The sequence below is a fragment of the Mercenaria mercenaria genome, chromosome 6 (genome assembly GCF_021730395.1).
Source record: "Mercenaria mercenaria strain notata chromosome 6, MADL_Memer_1, whole genome shotgun sequence".
NCBI lineage: Eukaryota > Metazoa > Mollusca > Bivalvia > Venerida > Veneridae > Mercenaria > Mercenaria mercenaria.
In genome coordinates, this window is record NC_069366.1 from 31843226 (window position 1) to 31859368 (window position 16143).

Genomic DNA, 16143 nt, shown 5'->3' on the forward strand with positions numbered 1-16143 from the left:
ATGGCTGCACAGCTACGCTTCGTGATACGGAATGAGTTTTCTGATATCAAATAATAATTGTGTTGTAAATGACAAATGACATTGTTTACACGATGCTGTTCTGTTCTGTTCTAAATTGTGTACGGATCGGGCCGGATACTGGCATTTACACAAAAGCAATATTAACTCCGGGGCAGAAATATACATGAAGGTGTGACGTCACGCAATGGTTTGGACGATGAACGAAATGTTTTTGAAATCAATGATTTCGTGTTAGTTAATACGGTGAAGCGACCAGTAAACACAGTCTCGCATATATTTTAGTTGCCTTTAGATAATTACGCCACCCGAGAACACTCGCACTGATTACTTTGAAATTTTCTTGTTTTCTCGTGGTGGGTGGGGTGTGAATGCGTTTCATTCCTGGTGTTTTTTTTTTATTATATAGAAGGGGGGTCTTTTTTCATATACAGACTTTCCGTGGCTTTTGGATAGAATTTCAGGCTCCTGTGGTTTAACGTACACATAGACTGTTACACTTACCATAACAACAGAAAACATATCATATTACAAAACTGATGTATACATAACGAAGCGCGCAGTCATATTTATAAATAAGACAATGATTTAGGAGATAAAATAACAAAACATATGTCCGATCACATCGTTACGATTGTACTGGATATATTTATTCTCTTTATGCATGGACCATTTAATATACTACACTTACGTAAGTAAATTAATTTTCATGTAAATTGTTTTGCTTTGTTTAAACTTTAAATTTGGCTCGTGAAGGATCGTGCAGTAGTTTGAATAATGCTAAAAGTCGTTTATGACGTGTACTAATTCTTGACCTTCCTAGTTGTCCATATTATTCGGATTAATTATTCCACCACAAGGAAAATATAACATGTAAAATAGAATGTAATTTATCAAATAATTAAGGCCTTCGAGTGGTGTGTCACCTGATTAATCACGGTTTAGAGTTCAGATGCGTAGGGACTGAACCACGAGGGCGTTAGCTAGCCCGAGTACCAGGGAGCACAAATCATCAACAACCAAAAGCATGTATTCAAGATTTTTCAAGGATTTTTTTTTTGTTACAAGCATGCCATTATAATTAGCCGCCACAATTTTGCATATTACCTAAAGGAACAGGATTTCAAGAATAATAATTTGACATTCGAGTTATTTCGAGTACAAACCGTTTTCTAAATGTTGATAATTATGCTTCCAAGATTAATACAAAAGAATCCGCGAGATATTAAATGTAAACATACCGATTGATACTTCAAAAAATCGTTGGCATGATTTCTAAAATAAACTATGGCATAAGTTACTTACGATTCAATACATTCACTGTTATTGACGAACTTTTCCCTAACGCCCAATTCGTAAGAATGTAAACAGCGACGTATTAAAATTAAAGGACGGGCTGTACTCGCATGGTTGTTTCTTGGGAAATGGTGGCTCAGTTGAGTCATCTCCTTTTACGGGATCTGTCGATGAGTAACTCGAATTCTTCGAATCGCTGAACATTGATCCAATTTCCTTCATATCCGTATTCTGGTATGTATGAGGTTAATTTTTTTCCTAACGTCCGATTCATGTAAACAGCGATGTATTAATAAATATTCGGCCCTGACAAAGCATTTAAAAAAAAAAAAAAAAAAAAAGAATCGTGTGTTAACAACACGTGTACTGCCTTGTTGATACACACTTTTTCTCCCGATAATACATGGACAGATCCAGTGAAACATACATAGTTTGACCTTCTTCTTTGTTTAACTGGCAATCAAATCGAGCCATGTTAGAATGTTTCATTTTCTTGGAAGATAGTCGGATTTATAGGCATTTCAAAATATATGTGTCTGTCATCGATATAACGATATGACAGCCATTTTCGGGGCTATAACGTCACCATCTTACACAAAATGAATGTTTGGACAAGATTTAATAAAATATACATGAAGAGTAGGGTATAGGTATGAATAAGGTGAGTAGGGTACACGTATGGACATGGTGATGGGGATAAACGTATCTATATGGTGAGTAGGTCGCATGAATATACATGATGAGTAGGGTACACATATGTACATGGTGATGTATATCTACATACGTACTCTACTCACCATGTACACACATGTACTCCATTCACCATGTGCATGCCATGCATGTTACCTACCATGTGCATATGTGTATCGTACTCGTCATATATACATGTACATCCTATTCACCATATACATAAAATCTTCTTCTTCTTCTCGTTCGCGATACATAAAATCGATATACCCTGCTCATCATGTATATCCTGCTCATCATGTATATACGCTTCCCTACTTACCATGTACATATGTGCAAAACATGAATATATGTTCGCCCTTCTCACCATGTACATACATGTACCCTACTTCTCATATGTATACATGCGTACAATATTGTAAGTAACGCACCGTGAATATAAAGCGCTGCATTCCTCATGCATATCATATGCACTCTACTCACCATGTAACTACAGGTTCTGGCTACCGGTGCTCGTCCAGTCTTGGTGCCCATATATGGGTCCCCCCATAAAAAAGTTAAAAACTAAAACGAAAAATATTTTTTTTTTTTAATATATACTCAATGTATCAGTATACAGTAACAAAAAAATTTAAATATCTTTTTTTTTCGTTTTAGGATTAAAAACAGTAGTTTTTAAATTTTTTATAGGGGACCCATATATGGGCACCAAGACTGGACGCGCACCTGTGACTTTACTGTCGATATTTTAATATTCTGATGGTCGCGTCCGTTAAGTTATGGCGTAACCCCATTTGTTTACCTAACAAGGTCGAGCCGCAACATCTGCAAGTAACTGGTGACGTTATGCGAAGTTCTTAGCACATGGTTAATTTTCAATATTAAGATCACCATTGTTTTATATCAAATTACTTTAATTGGCTAATAAATGTAAGTATTTTTAACAAAGTTCATAAAAACATAACTTAGAAAGTTTAAATTCACAAAAATTTCCAAAAATAATGATTCTATACCACATATTTATTTTCAAAAAGAAGAGTACTTCGATCACACAACAGCTGCAATGGTGGGTAGCGGTGCCCATTTGATACTTTTGTGTATTCATAACTGGTTTTGAAATAGTATTGAAAGGTTCAAACGAAAAATGGATTGAAAATATAATAAAGTAAAAGTTGAGTTTGTGGCACTTGATTTGATGAAATGATAGCGTGACAGATTTCTGACACGATTTCTGGTTAAGTTTCAGTACTGGGTTCGTTTCAGCTCAGAGGTCCAAAACAGCATATTACATCTCTGAAGCTGAATGTTTTTAGTTATGAAGCTACATGTATCATGCTCACCATTTACATATGCGTACCGTACTCACCATATGCATATTTGTACTCCCCTCAACATGTACATATATATACACCCAACTCAACATGTACACATGTGTACCGTAGGCATCCTATGCATACATGAAACAAACTCTTCATGTATACATGTGTAGCATTTCCGTCATGTACACATGTGTACAGTGTGTGTAGCAGTTCCGAATCATGAGCAGTTCCAGATCACTTCAATTTTATTCTTCACACGTTGCCAATAAAATTAAATGTTTTGTCTCTAGAATGTCCCTTAGTTAAAGCAATAATTTCACAAAATTTTTAGAAGTTGAGTGTCATGTTGTTCTTCAAAGAATGTTGAAAAAAGTGATCCTGAACTACTTTAATGACTATGTTTGGAAATGACCTCGTAAAAAAATGAAGGCTTTCTTATTTTCAATTTTTTTTTTTGCAGATTGAAATTAACTGTCATGAATATTTTTTGAAATGTTTATTTTATATTTTTCATAATTCTGCATTTTTTTCTTCTGACTGACCTTTAATTGCAGATTTTCAATGAAAATCAGTATGTACCCCGTGGCCAAACTAGTAATCATAGAAATGAAATCATACCTTTTATTTTTACATCTTGTCATATGAACACTAAACCCCAAAGGACACAATTCTGATTGATATATTGAACGTTTTATGTTGGGTGATTCGGAACTGCTACACACTGTACCCTACTCGCAATGTACATATATGTACCCTACTCACAAGCACCAGTGTCAATGGACAGGATACCAGTGCCAAATGACAAGTAACCACTGTCGAATGACAAATTATCACTGCCGAATTAAAAGAAACCACTGTCGAATGCCAGTTAACCAGTGTCAAATGACAAGATACCACTGCCGAATGACAAGTAATCACTGTCAATGCCAGTAAACCTGTGTCAAATGACAAGATACCACTGCCGAATGTCAGACAGCAATATATTGTAAAGTGCACGTATAACACATAGAAAAAACATCAAACCACATAAGAATGAATAGGTATCAAATAAATACTGTGAAATGAGAACATCTGAATTAAAGGTAACCACAGCAAAATGTCATTTGACTACTTCAGACCGAAAATAAACCATCAACATTTATGGACATGTACGTATTATTTATTTCTGATTTACAGCAAATGGTTTTCTTGTAGAATCCTTTGACACTATAATTAATCTTTGCCAACTAACTTCGGGTTGAAGACTCATGTTTTTTTTGAAACGTGTATGTGTGACACAGCCGATTGTTTTCGTGCACCCTCACTCAATCTTTGTCAGCATGTGATATGGTGCTCCTGGTGCTTTAATTAAAGTTTCACACATCCACACAGAGTTATGGCCCTTGACATAGTCAAAACTATGCATTATAACGGCTTAAAAGTTTTTGTCGCAAATATCTCAAAGTTTTTGATCTAGGATTATGAAAGATTATAGGTATATTATTCAGAATGTGTTGTGGCCCCCTGTGGTTTTGTTTGAGATTTTACTCAGCCAGACCAGAGTTATGGCCCTTGATTTAGTCAAAAATATGCATAAAGGGGGATTCAAGTCATTAAACACTACAGGATTGTTATATAGAATGTGAAGTTGTAAAGCTGGTGTTATGTTTGAGATTTCACTCAGCCAGATTAGACTACTAAGTCAAAAATACACATTAAGTGCTTAAAAGTTTGAATTGCATATATCTTAAGGGATAACTTAGGAGTACCTAGACGTCTAATGATTTATTTTCCGCGCTTAATTTCCAATACAGTGTTTGTGAATTAAATGTGACACCATTCCGCTATATCATTTAGACCATATATTCTCGGCACCTGTATGGCGCTAAATGGTACGTCAGATCTTCCGTGTTTTAACGGAAACGTACATAGACTTTTCATGTTAGAATTGTAAATATTTTATAATAATTCTCCAAAAAGTTAACATCGGAAAATGTTAACTTCCCATATTATTTCAAATCGGATAATTCCATTTTCTGTAATAAACCTTTAAGTTCTTCATTTTCAGGTTTTGATGTTATACTTCAGAATTTATCCATAGTAATAATAGTAAGAAACCAAAGACAGACGAACAAGACTTAAAACCATACGGAAATAGTAAGACTTCGAGAAGTGTTGAAACATTACATGAGACAAGAACACATTTCTGTATCTGTTGCCAAAATCATTTTCGAAACAAGATGAACTGAACTTTTACAGTTACAAAGATAAAAACAGCGGTACTAAGCACCAAGCTGTAAGAAAATTACAACTGAGCAAATAATGTTTAGGCGAATTCAGTTCTTTCTGTGCAAGACTTTTGTCAACAGATCATCACCAAAAAGACAAAAGATAAATACCAGGTGAAACAACCTATGGTTTGTCCGTTCGATTTTTTTTATTTGGGTTTTACGGCGCACCAACACAGCAGTTCACACGATGAAAAAGAAAACGAAAGCAGGGAAAGTTAGTTGTTCCTTTTGCGAAAGGAAATATTCGACAAAATTGGAATTGTCTCAGCACAAGAGAGACAAGCATAAAATTGTACAGTGTACCTTCTGTGACAGCCACTTTTCGAAACAACATGCGGTATTGCAACACCAAAAAGATAAACACACAGGGCCCAGTCATTCTACCACAATATATGCCAGAACAAATAATTCGAAGAAAAAGTATTGTTCCTCATGTGCCAGATCCTTTACCACTGCTACTGCACTTTTACAACACAAACAAGACACACATGATACAACCAAATCCACCACCAGCCATAGTGCGCACTTTACAGAAAGGTTGCACAAACCATCCTGCAAAAATGTCAAATGTGAAATATGCTTAAGCCGTTTCTCAACGACAAGTGCGTTGTGTCAGCACATGGAGGATAAGCACCAAAGAAAGCAGAATAATGGTCTTTTGCGCTGCACAAATGTGAAAGAGGAAGCTACAAGCAGAAAATACAAATGTCCTAAGTGCGCAAAAAGTTTTTCGACAAATGATGCAATGTCCCAGCATCAAAGAGACACACACCGACCAGTACCAAATAATCCACAATCCAGAAAACGTAGCCATCACTTAGCAATCGGTATTAAGAAAGAAGATGAGCCTACGAAGCAACAAATGGCTGGTCCTTTGCACAAGAAAAGGAGGAGGACTGTCGAAGAGATATACGCCAAAGAAGTAAATATAGACAAAACTGAAAAGAAGAAATCTGTCGAACATGTAAATGACATACTTACCAAGATAATGGCTCATGTGCACCGGCAACAGGGAGGTGATATATATTGTCCCAACTATGTGAAGGCTGGCAGTTTTCCGGTTAACACAAAAATTGGAAAGGCAGACGAATTTGATATCAACGTTTGCTTAAAATTAGGACAAAAGGATGTAAAGGTCAGCAGTGTTAGAAAGATAAATTACTCCTACTCCCAGGTAAGCTACCATGCTATAATGTCATGATTTCAAAACGCAGTGTTCTGTATTCATACAATATGTTTTTGACGTGAAAAAGAAAACTTGTTTCCCAAATAATGTATTATTTCAATATTAATTTAAACACACAACTCCAAATTATATACTTATTGCAGAATAAACATGCAACAAACATGAACATAAATTGTGAGCCGGCTATTACAAAGACACGGGTCAAGCCCCCAGATGGTTATGTTGTAGTGTCTGTTGACGCAGGTATTATTCCTGAAGGCCTTAGATACGGGGAAGATCTAGTTCCACGGAAGATGAAATATGACCTGCATCAGAAAATAAGCACTGCAATAACCAAATTAGATTTGAATCGTACGTATTAGTATCGAGTGGTTTAAATTTGTAGTTACATAGAATGATTGGTGATATAGATTAAAGGATACAGATTACAAGCAATCCCGTATAATTATTATGTTTTAATTAGCGACATGCGCAGACATACTTTTGACAAAAAGAGAAAATAGATGTGAGAACATAACATTTTGTATATATTTTGAATAGAAATACAAAATTAATGGAAAGAGGACATTGATGATAATGCATTAATTGCTCAAACCAATAAAATGCATGCTGATAAAAGAAACAGGATGTGCAAAACATACTAAAACAGTGCAGATTATTTTATACAGCAATGTACTTTTATAAAAAAATCATATCCGATCAGGCTGCTTTACTTCATGTGATACTTCATAATAACATTTTCATGTTGTTGCATTATAAGCTTCAGGTGTCCATCTCAGCAAGATGACGCATGGACCAGCTTTAACCATGACCATTCTCCCAAACAAGCACTCCGGTGTTCAGTACAATATCAGTATTGACATAACAATATCACTTCCATGTGATATACCTATAATGGAGTGGCCGCGCAAGGAAACCAAGAAAGCTTTCTGTGAAAAACTTATAATTGATGTAAAGGAAACTGGGACACACCTAGTACCAAAGAAGGATGAATTCTGGGCAATTTCATACTCCAACGCTGAACGAGCACTTTTCTCCAGACTTGATGAGGGTAACGGCTGCAGAAAATTTGTCTACAAAATGTTAAAGAAGTACATGCAAATTTGTAAATCTGGTTCTAAAAACGGCTTGCCAGGGTTGTCTTCACATGTTTTAAAAGTAAGTGCTATATCATTTTTTCTCCTTGTTTTAAAAATATCATAAGGGTATGAAATCATGGTATTTGTTTCCTACTTGTTTCTGTTCAAGGTTAATTTTTTGTATCTTTATAATATATAAAATTACTATATCTTTATGCTAGTAAATATTTCCCGTTATTGTATATACCCGCGACACTGCAGTTCTCTTAGCGGTTAATATTATTTGTATTTGTTTGTTTTGGATTTAACGCCGTTTTTCAACAGTATTTCAGTCATGTAACGGCGGGCAGTTAACCTCACCAATGTTTCTGGATTCTGTACAAACCTGTTCTCTGCAAGTAACTGCCAACTTCCCCGCATGAATCAGAGGTGGGGGACGCTCTACCTACTGAGCTAAGCGGGCGGGCTTATATTATTTGTATATTCTGATACGTGTATTCAATAAATTGAGATGTGTTGAACAAAACGGCAAAACCACCATTCGTGATATTGCCAATATCTAAAAATTACTGAAAGTACTTTTTAACTAGTTGGAAAGATTGAAGCATGGCTGTTAATTGGGAAGCATAAATACACGTTTTAAATTCGGCTGAGTATCGTTTTTATATGTCAACTATTAAAACTATTAAGTTATAATTCAACATATACTGATGTATTTTTTTCAGACGCAGATATTGTGGTCCTGTGAGAAACATACCTCGTCCGGGTACTGGCACAACAGTAACAGTAGCCAATGTCTCATCGATGTTACAGCCGATCTTGTGAAAACACTGAAGGATGGACATTTATTCGATTACTTTGACACAAGAGTTGATGTACTGCAAAGTAAGGATTCTGCAGTTTGCTTAGAACTGGCAAACTTTCTGCTTGATAAAAAATATTAGTGTGAACAGAACAAAAATTCGTAAATTACGAGGGGCGTTCAATATGTAATGTTATTCCGTATGTAGTTCCGTAACCGCTGGTTATTTTTAGATGCGGTTTTCGGCCCATTATAGAGCAATGTATTGTATAAATTATAAAAATCGGCAGGTTCAAAGTAAAATTATAATCATTTTAGTGAGGTGTACTCAGGTATACTGGACCATAATTATAATTTAGGTTTGTCCTAGGCATCCAGAGTCTCACTCAAATGATTATATTTTTACTTTGAATCTACCGATTTTTATAACTTATATAGCATTGTGTTGCCAATAAATTGCTCTATAATGTGCCGAAAACCGCATATAAACATAATAAGCGGTTACGGAACTACCTACGGAGTAACATTACATATTGAACGCCCTTCGTACTTTGTACTACCAAATGTTCTTATCACTCATTCAGAGGGTTATTTATTGAAAGAAATAAAGACCACGTATGTCTCTCTAAAAGCACATCTTTTTATATGTTTATGCTAACAAGCACATCAAGAACAATTTCTGCACTTAACTACAAAATACATAGTCAAAATGCACGTTTCTTTGAAAATACAGGTACAAATTTCTTTGACAATACATGTACATGTACAAATTTGTTGTTTTATGATCGAACCACTTCTTTTTACAATATATGAAGTGCCAGTTAACCAGTACTGAATACAGTGAAATAGGTATATACAGATAAATATTGTATATTAATGCATATATGCTATATTTCCATCTACATGTATTTCTGTTTTACATAGTGTGTAATTTTAATGTAGCACTTTCTTTCTATGCCTGATTTCAAAAATAAGAAGTACACGATAGTATAAGAATTGACCTATTGGACACTTCTTAATGTAGGCGATAGTATAAAGATTGTTTTATTGAACACTGTATAAAGCACACGCTAGAATAAAGATTGACTTACTGAACTCTGTATAAAGTACACGATAGTATTAAGATTGACTTATTGAACACTGTATAAAGTACACTCTAGTATAAATATTGTTTTATTGAACATTGTATAAAAAGGTAAAGGTCTTGTTTATTATAGTGTCACCCCTATTGAAAGGGCCAGCCAATTTGGCTTATGAGACACCTTTTATTGTGCGTACCAATTACCTCCCAACTTCTACCACTATGCCAGGCGCCAGGCGGATAGAAATCGGTAACCATTCATTTAACTAGCTCTAGGCTCACGAACCGGCCATTTCGGAATGAGTCCCCCGGACGAACGCTCCCCATGGGGCTCGAACCTTCGACCTCCCGATCCCGAGGCGGACGCCTTAACCACTGGGCCACGGTGACCGGTTGTATAAAGTACACAATAGAATTAAGATTGTTTTATTAACACTATATTTTAAAGTACACGATAGTATTAAGGTTGACTTATGGCACACTGTATACAATACACGATAGTATAAAGGTTGACTTATTGCACACTGTATAAAGTACACGATAGCATAAAGATTGTTTTATGTAAACTGTATAAAATACACGATAGTATAAAGATTCACTTGTTGAACAATGTATAATGTACACGACAGTATTAAGATTGACTTATTGTACACCGTATAAAGTACACTATAGTATAAATTTAAACTTATTGAACAATGTATAAAGTACATGATAGTTTAAAGTTTCACTTATCGAACACTGTATAAAGTACACGACAGTATAAAGTTTCACTTATTGAACACTGTATAAAGTACACGTTAGTATAAAGATTGACTTATTGGACACTGCATAAAGTTCACGATAGCATAAAGATTGTTTTATGTTATACTGTATAAAGTACACGATAGTATAAAGTTTCACTTATTGAACAGTGTATGAAGTACATGATAGTATAAAATTTCACTTACCGAACAATGTATAAAGTACACGATAGTATAAAGTTTCACTTATTGAACACTGCATATATCATACTAATGAAAAAGGTCATACCTGTTAAGGTGATCCTACCATTACGTTTATAATTATGCAACACGTAAAAAAGGATGAGAAAATGATTTCCTCGTATACATACATACATACATACATACACCATTATTGGAATATAACATGACTTGATAAAATCCAATTATTGTGTTTTACCTATACTGAATTTTTGATTTAAATAATAAATTGCATAAAGTGTGCCATTTCATGCTTTATTTCATAACAATGAAATGCTATTTGATGAGTGAATGTCCCATTTATTCTTAAATATGAAATCTAAATTTTTGCACATGTCAAGATAGAACATATGAGAACCTAAAACATAAGAAATTAGAGCATAAGAAATTTGATATATATTCAGCTATTAGTTTCTTATCATCATAACAAAATTGAGCCGTGCCATGAGAAAACCAACATAGTGGGTATGCGACCAGCAAGGATCCTGACCAGCCTGCGCATCCGCGCAGTCTGGTCAGGATCCATGCTGTTCGCTAACGGTTTCTCTAATTGTAATAGGCTTTGAAAGCGAACAGCATGGATCCTGACCAGACTGCGCGGATGCGCAGGCTGGTCTGGATCCTTGCTGGTCGCATACCCACTATGTTGGTTTTCTCATGGCACGGCTCATTAATGATGCTAAAACATGTTTATGAAATAAAAGACTACTCTTAAAAGGTAGATTGGCTTTCCAGTAAACGATAACCATTGTCTATTGGAACCATACTATGATAGAAATTAGCCCCAACCTGTGCTAATAGAGACGGAAATCCATTGGCTTGCAGCCAGTATCTAGGCATTTAAGTTCACAGATAACACAATTTTAAAGTTTTTTTTTTATTTTATAAAGACAAATATCCTAAGTTTCATGTGCAAAAAGTACTGCCTCAGGTCTAAAGAATGTTCAAATAGAATTTGTAAATGGGTCATTTTGGCTCAGACACTAGGTCAAATAATAGAATATGGCTTTTCTACGATTTGACTTAGTGACCTAGCAACTGAGTCCAAATGATGAAAGAGACAAATATTCCGACTATGCTTTTTTTTCAAGATTTGGCTAAACTTGTGGTTAAACTTGACAGTGATATTGTCAACGACGGAAGAAGATGGAAGGCGGGCAGAATTCCATCAAAACAGTTCACCTGAGCACTTCATGCTCAGACGAGCTAAAACAATAAACAGATGCGCTACTTCTAGTGGTAAACATTTCTACTATTTTATGACGATAAGTTTAGTACTTCTCGGGACATAATAACTAAGTTATGTTGAGATGAGACCCTTGAAATACCACTCCGTAACAATGAAGTGCAAGAATATCAATTCTAATATGCTTGTCTCTGTTGAAACGCTCTTACGCTAGAATGACGTCACGTTAACGTGCAGTGACGTCAAAGTTTTTGTTGCGACCAAGAAAGAGCGCTTCTATATTTTGTCTACTGTTTTCGATTAAGGGCATATTAGGATCGAAGTAATGTATAGCAAAACCAAGTTTTAACACTATTTATAGACTTGGGCGGTAATACGTCGTACAAATAATTTCACTCGGGCTACACCCTCGTGCAATTATTACGTCCGACATATAACCGCCCATCGTGCATAAATAATGTTAAAACACTCTTTTGCTATAAATTATTTCTTAATTACGAGGATAACGTTTAATCATTTACACTAAAAACATAACACAGGAGCGGATACAGTAGTTGGTGTTGGGGATGGGGGTGGGGGTCTTGAAATATTTGTAGTGTACCTCTACTAAGAGCAACTAGCGGATCCGGCCTCGCCCCACCCCTCCCCTCGGACAATTTTGAAAACAATGGATCCATCTGGTGCATTCTGGGTGTTCTGAGGCGTATCTCGGAATGGAAATTTCTTAGCCCGATTTCTGAAGAATTTTATGGGGATAGGGTACCAAGGGCTATTAACATAGAAATGGTATAGAGCGTTGTAGGAGCTCATGCAAACATTGTCGGATTTTTATTGTGCGAGCGTAGCGAGAGAAAAAAACGCATTTTTTCACCCAGAATAAAAGAGAAATTAGTAAGTTCATTTAGGTATAACAAGTTACATAGCATGGCAATAACAAAATGCATAAATATCAGCAAAATTTATAGTAGAATTATATACACAATGCATGATAGAGACAATGACATACACACCAATACCAAGGATAACACAAAAAAGTGAAAAGTGATTTTCAATTATTTCCATTGTGGTCCTTGTTATTGGTGGCAGTACCATGGGAAATCATTTAATAATTATAATAAACATATCATTCTGCATAGAGGAATGTAACTATCAGAGAGTGCTTAAATTATTAATTCTATTGTATGAAATACTGATAAAATTTGAGCATTATGCATGATTATACTTAACAGAGATCTGAGTTATTGCACTAACTTACACATTTTAAGAATAAAAATTTATTAATAAGAGTGAGATTCTTGTTTACTCCTTGAGCACTGATAAAAGTAAATAGAAAAATAATAAATTTAATAAAACTATCTATATCTCTTGATAAAAAATAATAAGTAATTAGTAAATTAATTAAACCAGCACTGTACTTATTAATAATAACAATTGGTAGAAAATAATAAATTAGATAAAAAAAATTAACTACTTATCTATTGATAAAAAAATGAATAACCAGCACTGTTTTTGACTTTTCAGCAATATAGATTTTTTAATTTTCGGTAAAAGTGCACATAAAACAAAGCATTCTCAATAAGATGCATGTGCTAAAACAAATAACAAAAACACAATGACATACAAATTAAGCCATGTAGTGCACCGCAATACCAGGAACAAAGGAGAGGTAACTTTCCCCTTATTTCCACAGTGGTCCCTATGGCAATGGGTTCAATCCGTAAAACTAGTAAAATTATAAGGATAACATAGTTTTATTTTACCGCAATTTGAAGCAGTATTAACGATATGTTGCTCCGAACGTATTTGTGAGTTTTTTAATAGGACTGTCAGTGATTTTCGATATATTGGTAAAATAACCCATGGCGGGTAAGCCGTTTTGTTAAGTAGATTGCAATCTGTTAAATGACAATGTGCTACCATTTTTATTCTTGACGCCAATGTTTGGCGTATACAAAAATCAGAATATGTAGGTGCAACACCCATTATATCCTATCAGTGCGCTACCGTCTTCATACCTGACGCCAATTGTTGGTGTATACACAAATACATCAATAGAAATTAAAACAAAGCTATCAGTGCATCTGTTCAGTCCATCTTTTTACAGAAAAAGTTCAATGTTGTTTAAAAAAAATAAAAAAATAAATAAACATTGGAAGTAAGTCATTCAATCTTTCATATTTCGCAGAAAATATTGTATATGTTTCAGTACGCAACATACGACGTATTCTTGCATACCAGACGGGGATTTCCGGAACGTTTACCGGTGCTGGAAAAATCCATCTTACACCCCGGGGTGTAATATGACTCTTGTGCTTTAAATGACGTATTGCGAACTACATATATGTAGACGATTTATGTAGTTATTTATATTTTATTTTAAAAAAATGGAATAAAAATCCAATACCTTGACAGTTCCTCTATGTTCCTGATCGTATATTTCTCGATTCAAAACACCATATTTCATCAAAAATTCATAACGTTACGCTGCAACTGATAAAACAAAACCGGAACTAAACATTGTTATTTGTCTTTGAAACGTCATGACGTCTTTCCTGTTTACAGACGTTGCTTTCCCGCGCTTTGTTTAAATACGCTGCTATAAGAAATAGTTCTAAAAAGAAAACCGTTCGATGTTATTGTCACTGGTTATAGGTGCAGATGGGAATATCCGGCTCTCGGGTAACTGTTTAGGCGGTAACTCGGCTGGAGCCTCGTTATCGCCTAAACAGTTACCCTCGAGGCCGGAAATTCCTATCTGCACCTACAACCAGTTAAAGAATCTTATACGAAATTTTAAAATGAATGTCGTACAAACAAAAACGACAATAGATCAAGGCATTTAAAATTTTACTTTTCACCTTCGAACAACAGGCGGCACACATCAAAACGACGGTCGAGGAGAGTTTGAATGCCGTTGGAACAGAAGATACCGGACATACGAAACTGAAACTTGTAAACGTAATGTCGATCTACATCATTTTGACGTCTACCAGAATAGATTTGCTACTCGGGGTTCCCCTTGCTTACAGCTATTTGACACGGACGTACTCAAATCTGTACTTGCACGACCTCTACTGTCAAGATTAGATCCTCAGTAAAACGAAGTCGTGTTTTGCATTTATGGAAATATATCAACTGTCGCTACTATCATTTCATTACTTTTCTACTTTATGTCAGCCTAGCAAATTCATCGGGCTTCCAGTGCGTGCTTCTTTATTACGAGTACACTCTCGTCTGATAACACAAGAGCTTATTCAGTTCGTACCCATTCTTACAGGAAAACACATTTAGCTCACTCTACCGACAACTGCATGTTCTTTGTCCATTTTGTCACATTCATTGTGTGCAGTTTTTTGCTGTATTTCCTCTACGTTCTCTTGCTGATGAATGTGTACCATGCCAAACACCGCTAACTGTTAAACATATTCTAATCGACTGTGTGAACTTGCTACACAGCGCGGTACACATTATGACGTTCAATCTTTGAAAGAGTTATTTGAAAACGTTTCAGTCGGAAATATTTTATCGTTTTTAAAGCAGATAGGAATATATCAAAACATCTAACATTTCAAATTTTTGTTTACATCTTGCAATATTATTATGTTTGCAGCTGATATTTTAACACACACGTATATACATTTTTACATAACTGTTTTTAGATATGCTTTACATTTTTACATGGATGTTTTAGATATGTTTTACATTACTCATAGTGTTCTTTACATTTTTACATGGATGTTTTAGATATGTTTTACATTACTCATAGTGTTCTTTACATTTTTACATAGATGTTTTTGGGTATGCTTTACATTTTAACATCAATGTTTATGCTTTACAGTTGGCGTTTGCAATATGATTCTTCTCGGCGATATATGACCATTTTGTGTCGATTCGCCGTAAAGCCCAACTCGCTCACTCACTCACCCATCCAAATCCAGGTCCTTCTGACTTCGATACAACTTTCTCCTCAGAGATGTCTACCTCTTTTACAAATGTAATAAATTCTGGTCTTAGTATTATGCACCTAAATGTTCAAAGTATCATTTTTAAAATAGACCTACTCCAGACAGAATCTCAGCCTTACGAAATTTTGGTGTTTACTGAGACATGGCTTTCTCATACAACTTGAAACGAAGATATACTCATTCAGAATTTTGATCCGCCCTTCAGGAATGATCGCGCCGGTAGACTTGGAGGAGGCAGCGCGATTTATGTACGGTCTCTGTGCTACTCGACGGC

The 16143-nt window shown here is 35.2% G+C and overlaps 1 protein-coding gene across 3 annotated transcripts; it reads left to right on the forward strand.

Moving 5' to 3' along the window:
- Positions 1-375: 375 nt before the first annotated feature.
- Positions 376-9133, forward strand: LOC123549237 (uncharacterized). Of its 3 annotated transcripts, none has more exons than XM_045337158.2 (5): positions 376-709; positions 5368-6764; positions 6920-7127; positions 7537-7934; positions 8581-9133. In XM_045337158.2, exons 2-5 carry the CDS (start codon positions 5778-5780, stop codon positions 8797-8799), a joined length of 1812 nt encoding a protein of 603 aa, XP_045193093.2. In that variant the 5' UTR covers positions 376-709; positions 5368-5777; the 3' UTR covers positions 8800-9133. The 3 variants fall into 3 exon arrangements, with proteins under 3 accessions (XP_045193093.2, XP_045193095.2, XP_045193094.2); XM_045337160.2 differs by having other exon boundaries at positions 7543-7934; XM_045337159.2 differs by lacking the exon at positions 376-709 and having other exon boundaries at positions 2791-6764.
- The last annotated feature ends 7010 nt before the right edge of the window (positions 9134-16143 follow it).